Below are 16,689 nucleotides of genomic sequence, written 5' to 3'. Positions count from 1 at the left end.
GAACTACACATACAAAGACCTTTCATCCTGATATGTGTGCAATTAGCCTGCCTCCTACTCTCTCCCTCTCATGTGAGGGACAAAAGGGAAGGATTCACAGATTTTTGGGAAAAGGAATTTTTTCTAAGTTCTATTAAGCCAACTATCTGTTTAACAAGGGTAATTAATTGATCTGACAACCAGTGGAAATACAGACTACAATTCCAATCATAAATACAATCCATTTGCTACCCTACTAACCTCTCTTCTCTTTATCTCAAATATGGGACTTTTTGTTTAGGCTTTGCAATTCCTTGCATGTCCTTGAATTTTAGGATTAAAAAAAAAATAAAGATGTTTATTCTACATATCATGTACTTTATGTACCACAACTGTCAAACCATACATATTGAACAAGCACAGTGTAATATGTTAATAGGAATAAAGTAAAAAGATTCTCATGATAAGCAAGCTATTTTAACATGCACACAAATATTTATACATGTGTTCAGGAACTCAAAAAAAAACTGAGTCAGCCTACTATAGTACTGTTCATGGCACATTAAATAATTAATGCTCCATATCAGTACTTACCCAAATGAATAGACTGGGCTAGGTTTCTTCATCATTACCCAGTAGCTTATTAGACATGTTATCAAACTGAAACAAAAGGGGACACTGCTGTTAAGATGATAAACTTAAGCTACTAAGCCAGCATAATTTATACACAAAACATACTCCAGCTTCCAGAATTCAAAGTGGAATCTTTCAGTAACATTTAAATTACTCCATGCATTCAACCCTGCTGTTATACTAGCAAGGTTTTTCTTGAATCCAATGAAAGTACTGTCAGGATTAGGACTTTGGAACCAAGTCTATGCATTTCATAGGAATACCTAATGAGGTCAAGTTGAGTAAGTGATAACCTTATGACAGAGATGATCAGAGATGCACTGTATTTACAGTGGACATCATCATCCTTCCCCAGCATCATTCAGTACTACAATAAAGGTGCCTCAACTTCAAAAACTGCTATAAGAAACAGAAGTTAAATGTTAAATCAGTGGCTGTGTCTACACAAGATACTGACTGTGCAGTAACTCATTGCTACTGTGCAGTAGTGTCACATGGCACAAAGTGTGACGCAATGCTACTGTGCAGTAGTAATGAGCCACTGTACGGTCAGCATCACCTAAAAGCTGTCTGTGAATACTTTTAAATGCACAAACATAGAAGCAAGATTTATATTGTGATTCTCAGGTGGAAACCAAATTAATTTTTGAAGTGTCTGAAAAGTGAATCAGAACAGTTGGGCTTTCCTAGTTTGTGTGCAGCAGGCTGGGCACCAGAGTAGACAGACACTGTGATGGCTCCAAGTACATAACCAAAACCAAACTTGCATTTTTGGCTGTGAATTTCAGTTGTGGTTTTGGCTGCAACTTACTCAAAGCTTACAGAAAATATCAAGAACCAACTGGATTTCTCACTTGGACTGAATATATGTGATTCAAATTATTTTCTCCCTGATGTATTAGGTTGAATTTTTCAAGGATGAAACTTATTTCCTGTACTTATTTCTCTCTGCAGATCCCTTTGGATTCTGTTTGCACTGGAATGCACACCAAAGTAATACCATCTGTAAATGTTCATGCAACATACTGTTTACCACTTTTTCTTTCCTCCAGATCATTAAAACATCAAATAAAACTGGATGCAGAACTTTTCCCCAAAGCAACTTGAGATACCCTCCCAGTTTGATCCAAGCTGTTTATCGTTGCTCTTTGTTCACAGTATACAGAAGAAAAACAAGCTGAAGTGACTGACTGTTCATATCCAACACACTAAAATAAATTTTTCCAGTAACATTTTAATTTATTATAAACAACCCAGAAGGTCAGAAGTTGAAAAAGAAAGGTTTTTTGCAACAAAACTGAGCATTGCTTATTCTTGACAGGTCAATATTCTCTAAAGAGTTCTGTGATCAAGTTGGAAAAATGTTCAAGTCTACTACATTCCCATCGCACTTGATAAATCAATATTTCAGGGCATTTTATGTTACTGGGTCCCTAAAACTGTGCATTTTAAGAGCTATTTGCAAATATATTACTTTTCAAAGATTAGGTTTTCTTCAAAATCAGTTGTCTTATGCTTGATGCGTTGTAGTACATGCTGATTTTTTACAAAATATTAAAATAGCCCAAAAGTTGTTTTTTTTCCTTCTTGGTCTGAGACTACAATGTACTCCCGATTTTTAAGACTTCCAAACTATGCAGGTGAAACTAGACATGGGCTGCATACAGGCATTATGTTTCTACCAGGAGAATCACCGTTCTCCCAGCAGAAACTACAAATGTTCACTCAACCTCTACCAGGGGAAACATCCCCTCCAAGAGAAAGGTCTTCCAGGTTCACACCTGGAAGATCTCCCCACTGAGACAAACTCTCCTGCAAAAACAAACACCAGTATGCTCCCTCCTGATCTGGTCTGGGAGGAGAATGGAACATAAGGGCACTACTCCCTGCTCGCTTCCTATACCAAGGAGTCCCACCCTGGGGAACTGGTAGAGGATTTAGGCTATTTAAGGAACACGTTAGACATAAGTGTCTCTCTCTTGCCTACGTCTTCCATTACCTGAAGATAGTAACTGTATGATGTTGCTGCAAACGTGTAAAAGAAAGGCTTACAAGGTCAGAGTCCATGTTTTTGCTGATTTAAACAGGAAAGTACGGATGAAATGTTTGACTATAGGCTAGAAACAGACATTGCCACATGAAGTTGATCACCTGTACCAGGATCTGTCCTGCCACAGCTGATCTGCTTCAATGGGCAAAACACATCTTACCCATTCATCCTGTGGAACAACAGGACATATTCCCTAGGGCTGTGCGAAGCTTCAGTCTCTGATTCAATTCAGCCCCGTTTGGTGGCCAAATCTCCAAATCCAAATCAAACCAGGAGACCCTTTAATCTCTCCAAATCGAATCGGAACCCTCCGAATTGATTTGGAGAGATTCGGAAAGATTAAACTCTGTCTGTCTGAATCGCTGAAAATGTTTTTTCTATATAGCTCAAGGTACCAGGCAGCTTGAGAATGTGGAGATGGTGGGACAGATGCAGTGTCCCACAGGAGTGGAGGGGGCTCCCCCATGTGGTTGGCAGCAGACCTGGAAGTGGACCAGAAGCACTTCCAGTCCACTTCTGGGTCCACCAGGGAGCATGCTGGGGACCTCCCCCAGCACCCACCCCCCTGGCTCAGTGACTGGTGCCTCCTGGGTCTGAGGGGGCACCTAGGATCCCCCTGCAGCTGATCACTGAGTCAGGGGGGCACGGGGAGGTTGTAGGGGGGGTCACCCCACATGCTCTCTGGTGGACCCGTTAGTGAACTGGAAGTACTTCCAGTCTACTTCCAGGTTCACCGCCGAGCATGTGGGGCCCCCGCCACGTTCCTGTGGGATGCTCCATCCACTCCAGCATTGTAGCATTAATGAGCCACGCCCAGTACCTAGAGATATGTAGAAAAAACATTTAAAGCTATGTTTATGGCCGAATCGCCAATTCTCTGAATCAGTATCAAATCTTCAGATTTGGATTTGGCTGAATCAAATCAGGGTCAGTTATCTGAATCAACTAATCAAATCACTGTCCCCAATTTGAGCCGAATTTTGATTTTGATGCATATACATGAATATGCCAGCATTGTAGATGGGATGGGTAGAGAAGCAATAAGGAGCCGACTTAAGCAGTGCTATGTACTAGGCAAGTTAAAGTTGCAACTTTGGAACACACATCTGCCTAGGAAATTTGTGCCTTAGCCGATTTTAAGTTGTAGCAAGGAATCGAATATGGCCCATTTTGCACACCCCTAATATTCCCCACTTCCAAAGACATGCCCTCAGCAATATCCAGGGCACGTCTCTGGAAGCAGGGAAAGCCAGGAAGGTGCTCCTGGGCTTGCTTTAGAGTCTAAGTCCTGCACAGGAATTCCTGGAGTGCATAGGACCAGGCCCCAAGCCCCAGAAGCACCTGCCTGAGGTGGCAGGAGAGTGTAGGCAGCTTCAGCCCATATTCCCATACAAAAAGTATGGATGTCTATTTCCTGTTGCTTTGTACCACCATAAAAATCTGTAAGGTGGTACAACAGCAGCAAAAGGTGACTTCTGTTTCCATGCATAGTAACACAAACAAAGTAACTGAAGCCCACTAGCATATGAAATAGTCAAGAGCAAAGTTAACAAAACCCACTATCACTGTCAAGAGCCAAAACCACAATGAGAACCTCTGAAAGCCCTTCTAATTAAACTTATAATAAATTCTTCACTTAGCTGGGGGTGGTCCTTCATAATCAACCCCCACATACCCAACAAACATATACCCAACCAAACTGTACATAGATACATGTCATTAATGACTGTATGATTGTAAACCTGGGGAGGATCAGAAGGGAATAATGTGCCTGAGTTGTTGGGGGAACAGAACAATTAAGAAGAACCCAGAGATCTTGAGGTCCAACCTACATCCATCCTCCCAGGTGTGAGTACATTTTTGTATTTCCTTTGCCTGATCTGAACGCTTCTTAATGTTTAGCTTTCCAATAAGGTGGTTCTCTTGAGAAGACACAGATGTGCTCTTTCTTTATTCCAAGGTCCTGCCTGACAAAGTAAGCTCCCTTTTGTTCCAATTTGGGATAAAGGTTTCCCTTTAGTCCAGCTGCTCCAGGCCCCTCCCAGGCTAGTCCAGGGCATGGAAGGCAAGGCAGAGATGTATCTCTGATTCAGTTAGTCTATAAGGTGCATCTTAACTCTGCCTTAAGGAAACTCTTTTCATTTACATATAGAGTAATGCATATGCTTTTGTTTTATCTGCTACTTAGCTCAAGCTGTATCTGCTTTCCCCTCAAACCTGAAGAAGAGTAGTGTGAGCCTGAAAGCTTGTCTAACCATTCTCCCAACTATACAGTTGGTTTAATAAAAGGTCACTCACCCAGCCCCCCTCACTTGGCTCTTCACCCATCAAGATATTCATCTCTCAGTTGCCTTTTCCTTTGTGTGTTTATATTTAGAGATGTTTTGCTGGCATTCAGATAACCTGTATGATATATATGGGCCTCTTAATGATTAAACCAGACTATTTTCCTTGCTGCAACTTAAAATTGGCCAAGTCACAAATTTCCTAGCAAACACATTCTCCAAAGTTGAAACTTTAACTTGCCTAGTACATAACACTGGTTAAGTCAGCCCCTTATTGCTTCTCTCCCCATCCCATCTACAATACTGGCATATTCATGTACATGCATCAAAATCCTGCATGCTAATATCTCCAATCTGTTATAAAGTGAAAAATACCTTTCAATAGTGTCTGCAAACCAGAGGAATCTATTTTTGAAAGCAACAACCTGCTCTAGTTATGCTTCCTCATAAAAGCTATGAACAACAAATCTTTACGGGAGTCACACATGAAAAAGTACCAAAAGCTACTTATAATTAAACGGTAAAATTAAAGAAAAGGTGAACAGAATTGTTCTAACAAAATTCATAGTCTTCCTCACTTTACCAGATATTCAACAAAGAATCTAGATGGTACCACATCCTGTAACAGTGGTCAGCAACCTTTAATAACCTGCAGGCTGGATTACCTGGCTCTGGTCTAACATGAGCCAGGTGGCTTTGGCAGCACATCAGCAACTGGAAGGTAGTGGGGGAAAGGCGAGGAGGAAAGGTGGGGCGCTGTCCCTGCAGGAGCCTTCCCTGCAACTGTGCTGAGGCAACCAGCTGGGAGCTTCACCTACATCCCCACTCCCACTCCTCTTCCTGACTCAGTTTTGAGCTGGTGGGGGGTTACACCAGGATTGGGGAGCTGCAAACTACATCTGCAATGCTTCTACCCCCTCCCTCCTGGAAGGGGTGGGGAGTACGCTGAGGCAGAAAGAGAAAAATTTATTTGGGGGTGCACCTCCCCAGTAGGTAAGTCCCACCCAGCCAGGGCCCCACTCAACTTACCCCTGTTCCTGCCTCTGTGGCACTGTCCCTCAACCACGGGGGCCTCAGTCTAACCCCCGACCCTCCCCCACAGACTGACCTGCTGGGCTGGGGCACACGTGTGCATACACATGGGCACTCAGCCCCCCACCCCAGCCTCAGATCAACTCCAAGAGGCTCTGAGATCTACCACAAGAGGCTCCAAGATTTACCAGTGGATTGAGATTCACTGGTTGGTGACCACTGTTCTAGCTCATTTCCTCACAATCCATACTATATTGCAGTTGAGTCCATTTAGAGAAAAAAAAATCATCATTGTTTTTATAGAACATAGTGATGTGCTGGTGATGGCTGAAGACTAATAAAACTTGGAATTATTTGGAAAGTTTCAAAAACACCAGAATCAATAAATAGACATTAAATTTTATTTAAACCAGCAATCTCACTGAAGTCAAAGACCCTATTCCACATACTGAGCACACAAATGGTACATAGGTATTTAAGTATGACTACACACACACAAGTTAACCCAAAAGGTGACTGGTTTTTCTTCCATCTCATTGCTTTTGAAACTCCATGCTAAGAAGTACAAGGGTAGACTTATTAGCAGCTGTTCAGGGACTTAAGCAAGGCAGAGTAGGTTGTGTTTAGATGCCTAGTAAATGGAATAGGATCTGGCTCTTGGTGCATTTTTAAACCATAAGTAAAACTAAACCAGGTTTTTCCACTTACAGTTAAACCAAATACATTTTGGTACTAATAGCTGTGGCATTAGTGAGGTGCTCTAATGCCAAAGAACCTTGAAGTGCTGTATCAGGGACTGCAGGCCAACCCCTGTATATCAGCTTGATCCAAAAATGTAGTGGCAGGAGCACAGTGGCAGCATTAAATGCCACAGGGCTTGCAGAGCTGCGGCAATTAACACTGCCACTGCTCTCTTCCCACCAAATTTCCAGACCTGTGGGGAACCCCACAGGCTGGATGACTCAGTTTGCAAGTCACAGTTTGAGCACCACTAAATTAAAAGGTACTAGTTTGACACAGTAAGAGTTCTGTTGTCAATTTACTGAGTTACAGCAGTATCAGGCAGCTGTATACAGAAATCTAACTATAGTTCATTTGTTAATTATTCAGATCACAGCTACAGTATTTGTTGTTTTACTCTTAAATAAAATTATTTTATTTGGCATAGTCTTACATGTGTATGAAAAAAATAACTAAAAAATCATGTAGTTGGTAGGTCTTTGTTCACTGTTTATTTACTATTTTTCTTACTTTCAAACTTAGTTATAAAGAAGATTCTTTGCAAGCATTGATATATCATCAGATCATGTGAAAAAAGTCCTACCTGAAAAGATCAAAGATTGTCAGGTACGTATATGCAGTTAATGCTGTAAAAACAAAATTTAGTATTAAATACTTCACCATAAGTAATAGCAGAAAAAATACATGTGCTTTTGCTTTCAAAAACTGCTTCTCTATGACAGCTCCCTATCATTTGCTACCTGAACAAGATCCTTCTGCTAAAACACAGCCCTGTAACAGTATAAAAAATATGGTACATTTTGAATGTTATGAAAGAAAAATTATAGACCAGTTGATTAAAGTAAGACCGGGTCTACATAAAATACTAAGATATTTAGTAGTGTTGGGGTGATGATGTAACCATGATGGTCCAGGAAACATGTAAGGAGATAAGGATTTTTGTGGATGATATCTTATATTGGACCAACTGCATGACTGGGATATACCAAGACAAGGTTAGACCTAATGAAGTATCAATTGCATTTGAAAACTTGTCTCAGTTTATCCCAAACATACAATCGGTCCAGTAAAAGATATTTAGCATCTTGTTGAGCAGCTATTAATGAAGTTAGGAAAATTGAAACATGGAAAGAGACATTTCACAGTTAAGGTTCTACCCTAACAGTAACAGCACCTTTATATATTTGTGTTACAATAAGAGGTGGGTGGAACCGGTTCAACTACAGCAGGAATTGGAGCAAAATTTTGCTCATCATTTGAACACTTGGACTTTTTTTTTGTTTTGTTTTTCCAGTTGTGGTAAGACACCACATGTTAAAGATGTAACCAACGCAGTCCCTCGGCAATGCAAACAGATGGGAAACCTTTTGTGTACTGTAAGGGAAGCATGCTGTAAGGACAACTTTTTCTTGAATTTGAAGAAACCCAATAAGTCCTGCTAACTGACTTCAATTTAAAGCTTTACCTCCATAGGTTATTTATGAAAGTAAAAAGTTCAAAGGATGGTCCAAAGACCTAAAATCCTATATGAGTGAAGCTTGAAAGGACTGTCAGACACATCAGAAGTGCTAGCAAAAATTGGGAAGTTTAAGATGCTAACAGTGACATGCAAATTCTAAAACCTACAAAAGAGGAGTTTTACCCTAAACACATTATGTAAAATCTCAAAAGGGATAAATTGTGAAGCCATTTGCACAGCCAAATAATACTAGTATACACTGGGCCCTGCTTGTCTATTATGCTAGAAGTGTAAAGTTAAACACAGTAAGAGAGTCAACAATTATTTAGATGCAAGAACAGCTACATACCTATACTGTTAGTAGAGCTGCACCACATAAGCAGAAAACCAGTACATATTAAGTTTATTGCACCAAACAGCAAGATCTTCCAGGACTGTAAATTAGAAGAATTACACCATTAACCACATTTTAACTTGTAAAGTCACTACTGTTCTAGTAGAACCAGAGATGAACATTAAATAAAAACAAAGCTAATTTTACAGCTACTGTTCACAGCAAAATAGCACTTTATTTTCAATCCACTGTTCTTGCAACAAGTCATACTGCTTTATATAGAATTTGAGGGACAATTCTCTGAGACTATTAAGAGGATTTGTGCATGTTTATAAGGAGAAGAGATATGAAGTCTTCAGCAGTTATTGAACAACTTTAGACAGAGCCCAACCTAGTACCCTTCACATAGCCAAAATTCCACACTTCACAAGGGAATTTTATCTAAGCAAGGAATGTAGGAGTTACAATTTAAAAAAGGGGCAGGCAACACCTGGCACACGTACCAGAGTGCGGCACATGATGGTATTTTGCTTGGCACACCAGCCCTTGGGGGAGATGGTGGGGGAGCCATGAGGGGCCCAATCCTTGTTGCAGCAGTGCAGTCTCGACCCCTTCCTTCCCTCCCATTCATCTCAAGATATGTATACATCTGCCAGCAACAAGCCATGCCAGGGCTCCACAGACTCCAGTGCAGCTGCTTTGCAGCCTCCCTGCCACCTGCTATGAACAGCCTGGGCACTGTGGTGGGCACATGAACCTTGGGACAGATGGCAGAGAGGGGGCCAGAGCTCCACTGCCACAACAAGGATCTAGCCCCTCATGACTCCCTTGCTGTCTGCCCCTGGCACACCAACATCTTACAAATCAAGGTTGTGGGTGTTTCTGGCACTTTACCCAAAAACACTGCCAACATCTGTTTTAAAGTGTTTAAGGCAGCCTTGATAAATTCTACTCATCCATTCACCATGAGAAAGTAATTATTTTTGATGGCAAATCAAATATATTTTTAAGTATAATCACTCAAAGCAAAGAGCAGGTAGATTTTCTGCCCAGGCTGGTACATATATATATGATAGTTTCGCAAAGGCAATATTAATTTCTTTTTACTAAGTTGGAAACTTATCTTAAACCCTTAATTAAGGCATTACATGTACCATGATCATTGCTGTCCATTTTTTGTTTCTGAGGACATAGGTCTTGATTCAGTTCTATCGGAAACGAATGGGAGTTGGACAGAACTTGTAACTCCCACTTGTGTTATAACAGTATTATAAAGCTACTTGATTAAGACATATTTGTTTTCTTATCTACAAAGCCGCCGAATTGATGGTAATAAATACTATAAAAGTTCAACAAAATTTTCAACAAACTCAACAAAAAACAATGCAACTGCAGTTAACAGTTGCATAAAGCATTAGGTGGGATATTAGTGTTGAGCCCACCAATAAAATTCAATCTGTGCTTCGTCTATTCCAAAATATCTTTGTCCATTTTTCCAGTTCTGTGATTACTGTAAGATGCACTTTGTGACAAATGCACAACACATGAATATTCCAGAACAATTAAAAATCAAAATGTCCTAAAGACAGCTTTGTCAGGACAGGACAAACTCAACATTATGGGGGAAAGTTAAGAATATATTTGTCACTTGCATATAATTACAACTACTTTTTTTAAAATACAGTTAACAAAAACTAAATTAACTTACCCTTCTATCAGCTGCTACCAATCTAAATTCCTGTGTTAATTTGCCAACTACTGATCTTTGTGATTTGCGAAATAGATGTATTGTCCCCTTTAGGAAAAAAAAAAAAACACACAAAAAATTAGTGTTTTTCTTGTTCAAAACTTAAAAATTTTATTATTTTTTTTACTTACATTTCTCTCAGGAACTTTTTGGAAAGAAATGTGTGCGATTAAATGAATATGCCAATAAACACGTACCAAGAACTATTATTTTAAATATTACTCAGCAAAGGGAAGCAAACAGTGCAGTAGATAAATTCCAAATAGGCTTTGGGAGATCCCATGATTTGCAACAGAGCAAGCAGTAACAACATCAAACTGCAAGTGCTTGTCTAACTTGTCTCTAAAACCTTTCCCTACTCTTCCTCAATAGGGTGGATTGATCTAAATCCAACTTAAAATTCCCACTGTAATAATTTAAATCAACAAGCAGGAAATGTTTATTTAAATAATTAATTTTAATTTAGGTTTGTACATTTTAATTATTTTCCTGAAGAATGAACTTCTCATTGGGTAGAAAAGCATTAAAACATACACACATAAAAGCATAAAACATATATATACATACATGCAGCCAAGTACAACATTTACACTAAATTTTATATTAATTTCTTGCTAACAAGAGCATACACTACATCAAACCACAGTTACTTACTAAACTTTTATTCCAATTTTAAATTTTTACATTTGCATTATGTAAGAAAGTGGTGAATCATTTTCATTTTTGATTTACAGTATATTTTTACTTGGTATGTGTGTCAAGCAGCACTTGTATGGAAACTGGAATACAAGTTCATTAAAAAAATGTTCAAAAGTAGCATTTTGTATTGTTTTTATTATATAAAACCACTTCCAATATGTTAGAGAGACAACTTTTCCTCATCAAGAAGTTTTGCATTTAATATGGATTTATTATTAACTGCACACAATGATTATACGGATAGTTTCTCATCACGCTAGGCCGGATTTCCAAAATCTGTAGGCACTTAAAGATGCATGCAGGGACCAATTGGGATTTTCAAAACCACCTATTACTCACTGAAATCAATAAGGATTAGTGATGCTAACCTGCTTAGATTAGGGGTGTCAAACTTGCCCAGCTCCACAGGACCAGAGAGCATACCTGGAGCAGGGCTCCTTGTTTTCTTGCTTACAGGGCTACCCCAGGTTGCCAGAAATGTTGGTGGGGTGAGCGGCAGCAGCATGAGTTGCTGTGGCAACCACCGCTTGCCGGCCAGATCTGCTATATTGCCCACCCCAGCACTGCAGAAACACGGTTGGTGATCATGTGTATACACACAATCGCTATGGCAATGTAGGGTGATATGTAGACACACCCAACAGGAGGGATCCATCTACTGTGTGACTGCAGATAAAAATACATTGGTAATCCATTTAATTATTGTCTGTTTATATCCCCAGAGAAGGGGCTTTTTCTTATCAAGGTAGCGTGCAAAAAACTTTAAAAATACCCATGATTTGGAGTTTCTTTTAGCCTGAACAGGTACAGGATTTGAGAGAGAAAATGAGGCAATGAAAAGTTAGATTCATATGGAAAACTGACAACTGAAAATAAATTTGGTCCTAGCACCAAAATGTGGTCTCTGGGAAACACTTTGTAAGGAGGATCTGCTACAAAAGCTTGGAGTTCATGGACTCATCTATTTGATGTAATGGCCATAAACTTTCTAAGTCAGACAACTCAATTTTGCAAACATGACAATTTGCAATTCACAGATAAAATGGTGGGACAAATAAGTCTTACTTGAAACAAGATCAACTTCTTTGGGTCTTTGTAGGAAAGTTCTTGAATTACTTTGTGTTCTTACTGAGTACAAAGGCTACTAAAACCCCTCATTCTGGGACAGTACAAAACTTCTTCGAACACCTTTTGAAGTACTTTGCCACTATTTTGCCACTCTTTCAGCAGGTGGAGACAGTGTCACTGGCAACTCCCATAAAGCTTCTCAGATTCTAATATGCTCCTATGAATTGGTAATGCATTTCTGGCAAGAATGGCATAATGCAGTGGATCAAGAAGTTTGTATCAGTCTTCAACAGAGGGCGTGGGCTTTACAAGGAAGCTATTTTTGGAAGGCTTTACAGTCATATGGCTGATACAGGAGCTGAGGAACCTGTTTCAACAGGAGAAAATGATAACAGATCTCTAGGAAAAAAATAATGGTATGAGGCACAAAACATGCTTTTCCTCCTATGCAAGCTGTTCCTGTTCTTCCTGCCTGCCAAGAGAGAACTGATAAGTGATGAGGGGGCAGAGCGTGACCTTCTTGAAAGATCATCTCTTGCATGCTTTAGAGACAAACCACCAGTTTGTTCCAAAAGGGCTAAGATGTATCACTGTGGGGATAAACCTGGTTCTCATAGGACTGACCAAGTCTATGACCATGTTTCACATGCTCTGAAACAAGCATTCGTGATCTGTAGGAGAGAAATTTCCCAGGTGGAAGGATGGAGAGGAAAAACTATGTGCTGCTATGATTAGGACAACTTCAGTTTCATGAGAACAGAGGTATGTATCCCTGAACATAGTGATAGGAATGCTGAAACATTGCTGTGATCACTAACAGCAGACTGGCTGGTACCATTCATGTTTCTATCACTAGTACTGATGCTTGTGCCAGTGCAACAGTCAGCGGTCAACAGCAGGGTTTGGCATAAGAACTAAGGTTAATTATTCAGGCTCAGTTCAAAAAGAAAGCTAAGCCAGCACCATTTGCCCCCGCCTGGAGTTGGCAAGATTAGGATCATACACTCAGAAGAAAAGCAAGTGGGCAAATTTTTCCTTTATTCAGTGACAAGAGTCAGGACCAGTCTTGTATTCTGATCTTGCCCATCTTGGGCAAAAGTTACCAGCCAGTTTCAAGGCAGTATTGATGGGCTCAGGTCACTGGCTGACAGTACTGATCTTCGGTGTTGTTTAGCAAACAGCTACAGCATTAGCCTGCCTAGGACTTGAACACCAGTCCCATCTTGGAAGTTGATGCCCATTATTCCAGGTTTACAGGTCAATTTGATTAGAACCAGGCTCCTCCCTAAAACAATTCAAGAAGGGATAACAACTTCAGGAAAGTATTCCTAGATTTCCCCATCCTGGTTGAGAAGAAATATAACAAGCAACAATGTGGTACTCAGCTCTTACAGAGAAGCCCTCCCCCACACACACACACAAACAGAAACTAGTAGCTGTGGCTATCTGTAGGTAAAAGGAGTCAGTGGTTTTCAAACTTTTTTGTACCAGGACCCATTTGTAAACATCAACAGCCAGTACCGACCCAGTGTCTGTTACTCCCAACCCACTGCCCCCCACTCCCCAATGTGTGAGGGGCATAGTCCCAAGTAGCCTCTCACAGGCTGGAGCTCTATCAGCCTGCAAGGGAAAGGCCATGGGTTCCCACATTTCTCTCCTTTCAAGGAGAATCCATTTTTGAAGTTTGTTGATCCATTTTTAGAGTTTGTTTGCAACCCTTTCATACACTCTTGCAACCCACTTTTGGGCCGTGGCCCATGGGTTGAGAAATGCTGCTTACAAAACAGGTACAGTTTGAAGCTTGACAGTTTTGAAGCTAAAGTAGTGGAGTAAAACGCTGCAATTGCTGAAAAACTGATATAGACTGTCAGTTAACTGCAGTTAACATAGGCCATTAACACAAAATAAATTAATGTGTTAATTTTTGTAACAAGCATTAATTGTACACATCCATTTTGAGCAGGGGTGGGCAAAATATGGCCTGTCCCATGCCCTCTCCAGACTCAGCCCAGCAGAGCGGACCAGCAGAACCTGCATGTGCAGGCCTGACCCCATCCCATCCCACATCTGTTCTCAACCTCCTGCCCATACCAAGCAGAGGCTGCTGCTGCTTCTGGGCAGAAGCTGCTGCTCTGCAAAAGGAAAAATTGGCCATCCCCCCTCACCGCTGCCAGGCCCTTCTTGCTGCAGTTGCCCAATCCCAGGTTGACCCATGGCTCCTCTCTGTCACTGCCACCCAGCAGGACAGCAGTGGCAATGCACAGGAGCCACAAGGCAGCCTGGGTGTGGCCTCCAGGTGGTTGCAGCAAAAAGGGCTGGCCTAGCAGTGGTAAGGGGCTGCTCCCTACCTCCAGCACCAGCTTCTGCCTGGCCACCAACACTGCTGCTGAGCATGGGTGTGTGAGCCTGGAGTGGACACAGGGTGGGCCAGGGTCCAGGCTGTTTACACAGGTTCCAGCTGGTCTGCTCCAGCTGGCATGAGCCCAGAGCAGGGTCAGGGCTGGGGCTCTGTGCTGCTGGTGGTGGTAGGGGAGGAGCCACAGGGCATGCAGGCTCTAGGCTGTTGGGTAGAATGGTGCTGACTACTGTTTAACTGCAATCAAAATTACATTTAATTGCAACCATTTTTTAATCTCGCAATTAACTGCAATTTATTTTCTAATTTTTTGTCAGCCCTAATAAAAGTCCTTGATTTATCACTGAATTTCATTCAAAAGCTGAGCACCAGTGACTACAGCTTTCAAGATCCCACATGCACAAAGTACGTGCACACCCACAGCGGCACCTCCTCAGACATACATTTAAAGAGTAACCATTCCCCTCCTCATTTGCAATCTGCAGGAAAGCACTGGCAGCCGAGCAAGACACTGACAGAGCTTGAATATTTTAAAAGAGGCTAAAGACACAGCTGAAGGAGCAACACTGTGAACAGCTGCCATACCAGGAACACCTACAAGCTACTGAAGCAGCTGTAGCTTTGGGGGGACTGACACAGGAAAGGAAGAAGAGGGTCAAGCTACTGCACCCCCAAGCAAGGCTTCAGTGGTAGCTCATTTCCACACCCTCTACTGAGGATACCAGAGTGGTCATCCCTCACCCAAACACTTCTGCCTGGCTGGACTCTTTCAGTCACAATCTCTGCTCCCCCCTCCAATCAAATGGGGCACCCTGCCCAGTTAACAGGCTTCTTTTGCAGTTGATTAGCAAGCTTTGGGAGACTCCAGACATAGAAGGCTGGTCTGTGCTTCCTTACCAAAGGCTGGAGCAGAGCTGCAAAGAGGACATGCATGTACAGATGCACACAGACAGGCGCGCACACATATGTTTTTAACAGGCTGTGGCTGAAATTTCCAAAGGACCCACATAGGAGGTAGGAAAGGCCCAAACCCCCAGTGCCTTGCCACCCCCATGGGCACAGCCCGTGACCAGCTAGGAGCACCAGCCCCGGCAACTGTACCCCATAATCCTTTCCCAAACAGCCCTATTTTCCAATCAAGGGATTATAAACCCATTTAGAGAATACAGTAAAAGTCCCTGCAGTCTTGACGACAGGTTTACTGGCACCCCCGGCCTTACGTTAACGTTTAATTCAGGCTTTGAATTAAACGAAGACGCAGCGAGGAGTTAATCAGAACTACAGCCGGCAGCACTGGCGCGGCAGCAAACCGGCTCTGACCTATCAGCGAGTCAGACTGCACACCGTTTTCGCTCTGCGGCTGGGCAACGGGCGCGGGGCGGGTCTGTGGGCCGGAGCCGCTCCACAGGCCCAGGGCCCACCGCCTGCCCCGCTCCCCCGGCCACGTCATCGGGGGGGGGAGAGGTCCACACGCGAGCCTGGCCCTGGCCCCGCCCCCGGCCCGGGACAGGCCCCGCCACCCGCTTCCCGAGCCTTCCCGGGCACCAGCCCCTCCCCCCGCCGCTGCCGGCGGGAACTCACCATGTTTGTCCCGCGCCCGGCGCCGGAAGTGGCGACGCCATGCGGGGCCGGAAAAGGCGGGCCCCTCCGTTGCCATAGAGAGGCCACCCCAGCGACAGCAAAGGGCCGGCGTGCGACTCGCGCTTGGGGCTCTGGGTTGGCCGGGAACCGGAAGTGACGCCAAGACGTCTCACAGCTCCCTGCATGGCTTGATGTGGCGGGGGGGCCGAGGCGCACGCGCGCGGGGAGCCGGGGGGGAAGTATCAAGGTACATGCGCAGGGGCTGGTGTGCTGGGATTGGCGGTTTGCGTGCCGCCGGGGCCCGGGCGCTCTAGTTCCGGCTCTTCTGCGGGCCCTGGGGAACTCTGGGCTGGCGGGATTGGGTGCAGGCTGCTGGGTCACCCGCAGCAGCGTCTGTGACATGAGCCCGTGTCCGCAGTTTAAAACACTCCGTCCTGTGGCCTAGGAGCTGCACCTTTGTTGTGCCAGGACTCAGTCCTGGCCAGCGCCCCTCACTCCCGCCCCCAGTGGGTGGGGCCGAGGGGGCCCTAAGCAACCTTCAAAAGGAAACCAGGGTTTCCCAAATTTATCTTCTCTAAAAGAGAACCCATTTTTCAAGTTTCTTCCCAACCCTTTCAGATATTCTTGTGGGACACACCTTTGGGTCATAACCCACAGATTCAGAAAGGCAGCTCTAACCTCCATGTAGGGCGACCATCAGGCCTGAAGCAACACAGATGAAGCAC

At 43.0% G+C, this 16,689-nt stretch overlaps 1 protein-coding gene across 3 annotated transcripts in view; it reads right to left on the bottom strand.

Annotated features, from left to right (window-relative positions):
• Positions 1-16,094, bottom strand: part of SLC30A6 (solute carrier family 30 member 6) — a 32,806-nt gene extending 16,712 nt beyond the window's left edge. For 2 of the 3 annotated variants that reach the window (XM_090045022.1, XM_090045031.1), the window contains exons 1-5: positions 15,965-16,094; positions 10,222-10,308; positions 8,529-8,613; positions 7,304-7,346; positions 574-639 (exon numbers count right to left, since the gene is read on the bottom strand). In XM_090045022.1, coding sequence (XP_089901148.1) covers positions 574-639; positions 7,304-7,346; positions 8,529-8,613; positions 10,222-10,308; positions 15,965-15,967 — 284 coding nt within the window. In that variant the 5' untranslated portion in view covers positions 15,968-16,094. Of the gene's footprint in view, positions 1-573; positions 640-7,303; positions 7,347-8,528; positions 8,614-10,221; positions 10,309-12,024; positions 13,995-15,964 lie in introns of those variants that run through there. The other variant, XM_090045042.1, reaches the window with a different exon arrangement.
• Between the last annotated feature and the right edge of the window lie 595 nt (positions 16,095-16,689).

Source organism: Crocodylus siamensis, chromosome 1 (genome assembly GCF_052110815.1).
Source record: "Crocodylus siamensis isolate JL-2025a chromosome 1, ASM5211081v1, whole genome shotgun sequence".
In the NCBI taxonomy this organism is placed as follows: Eukaryota; Metazoa; Chordata; order Crocodylia; family Crocodylidae; genus Crocodylus; species Crocodylus siamensis.
This window is presented reverse-complemented; position numbering and strand designations above follow the sequence as displayed.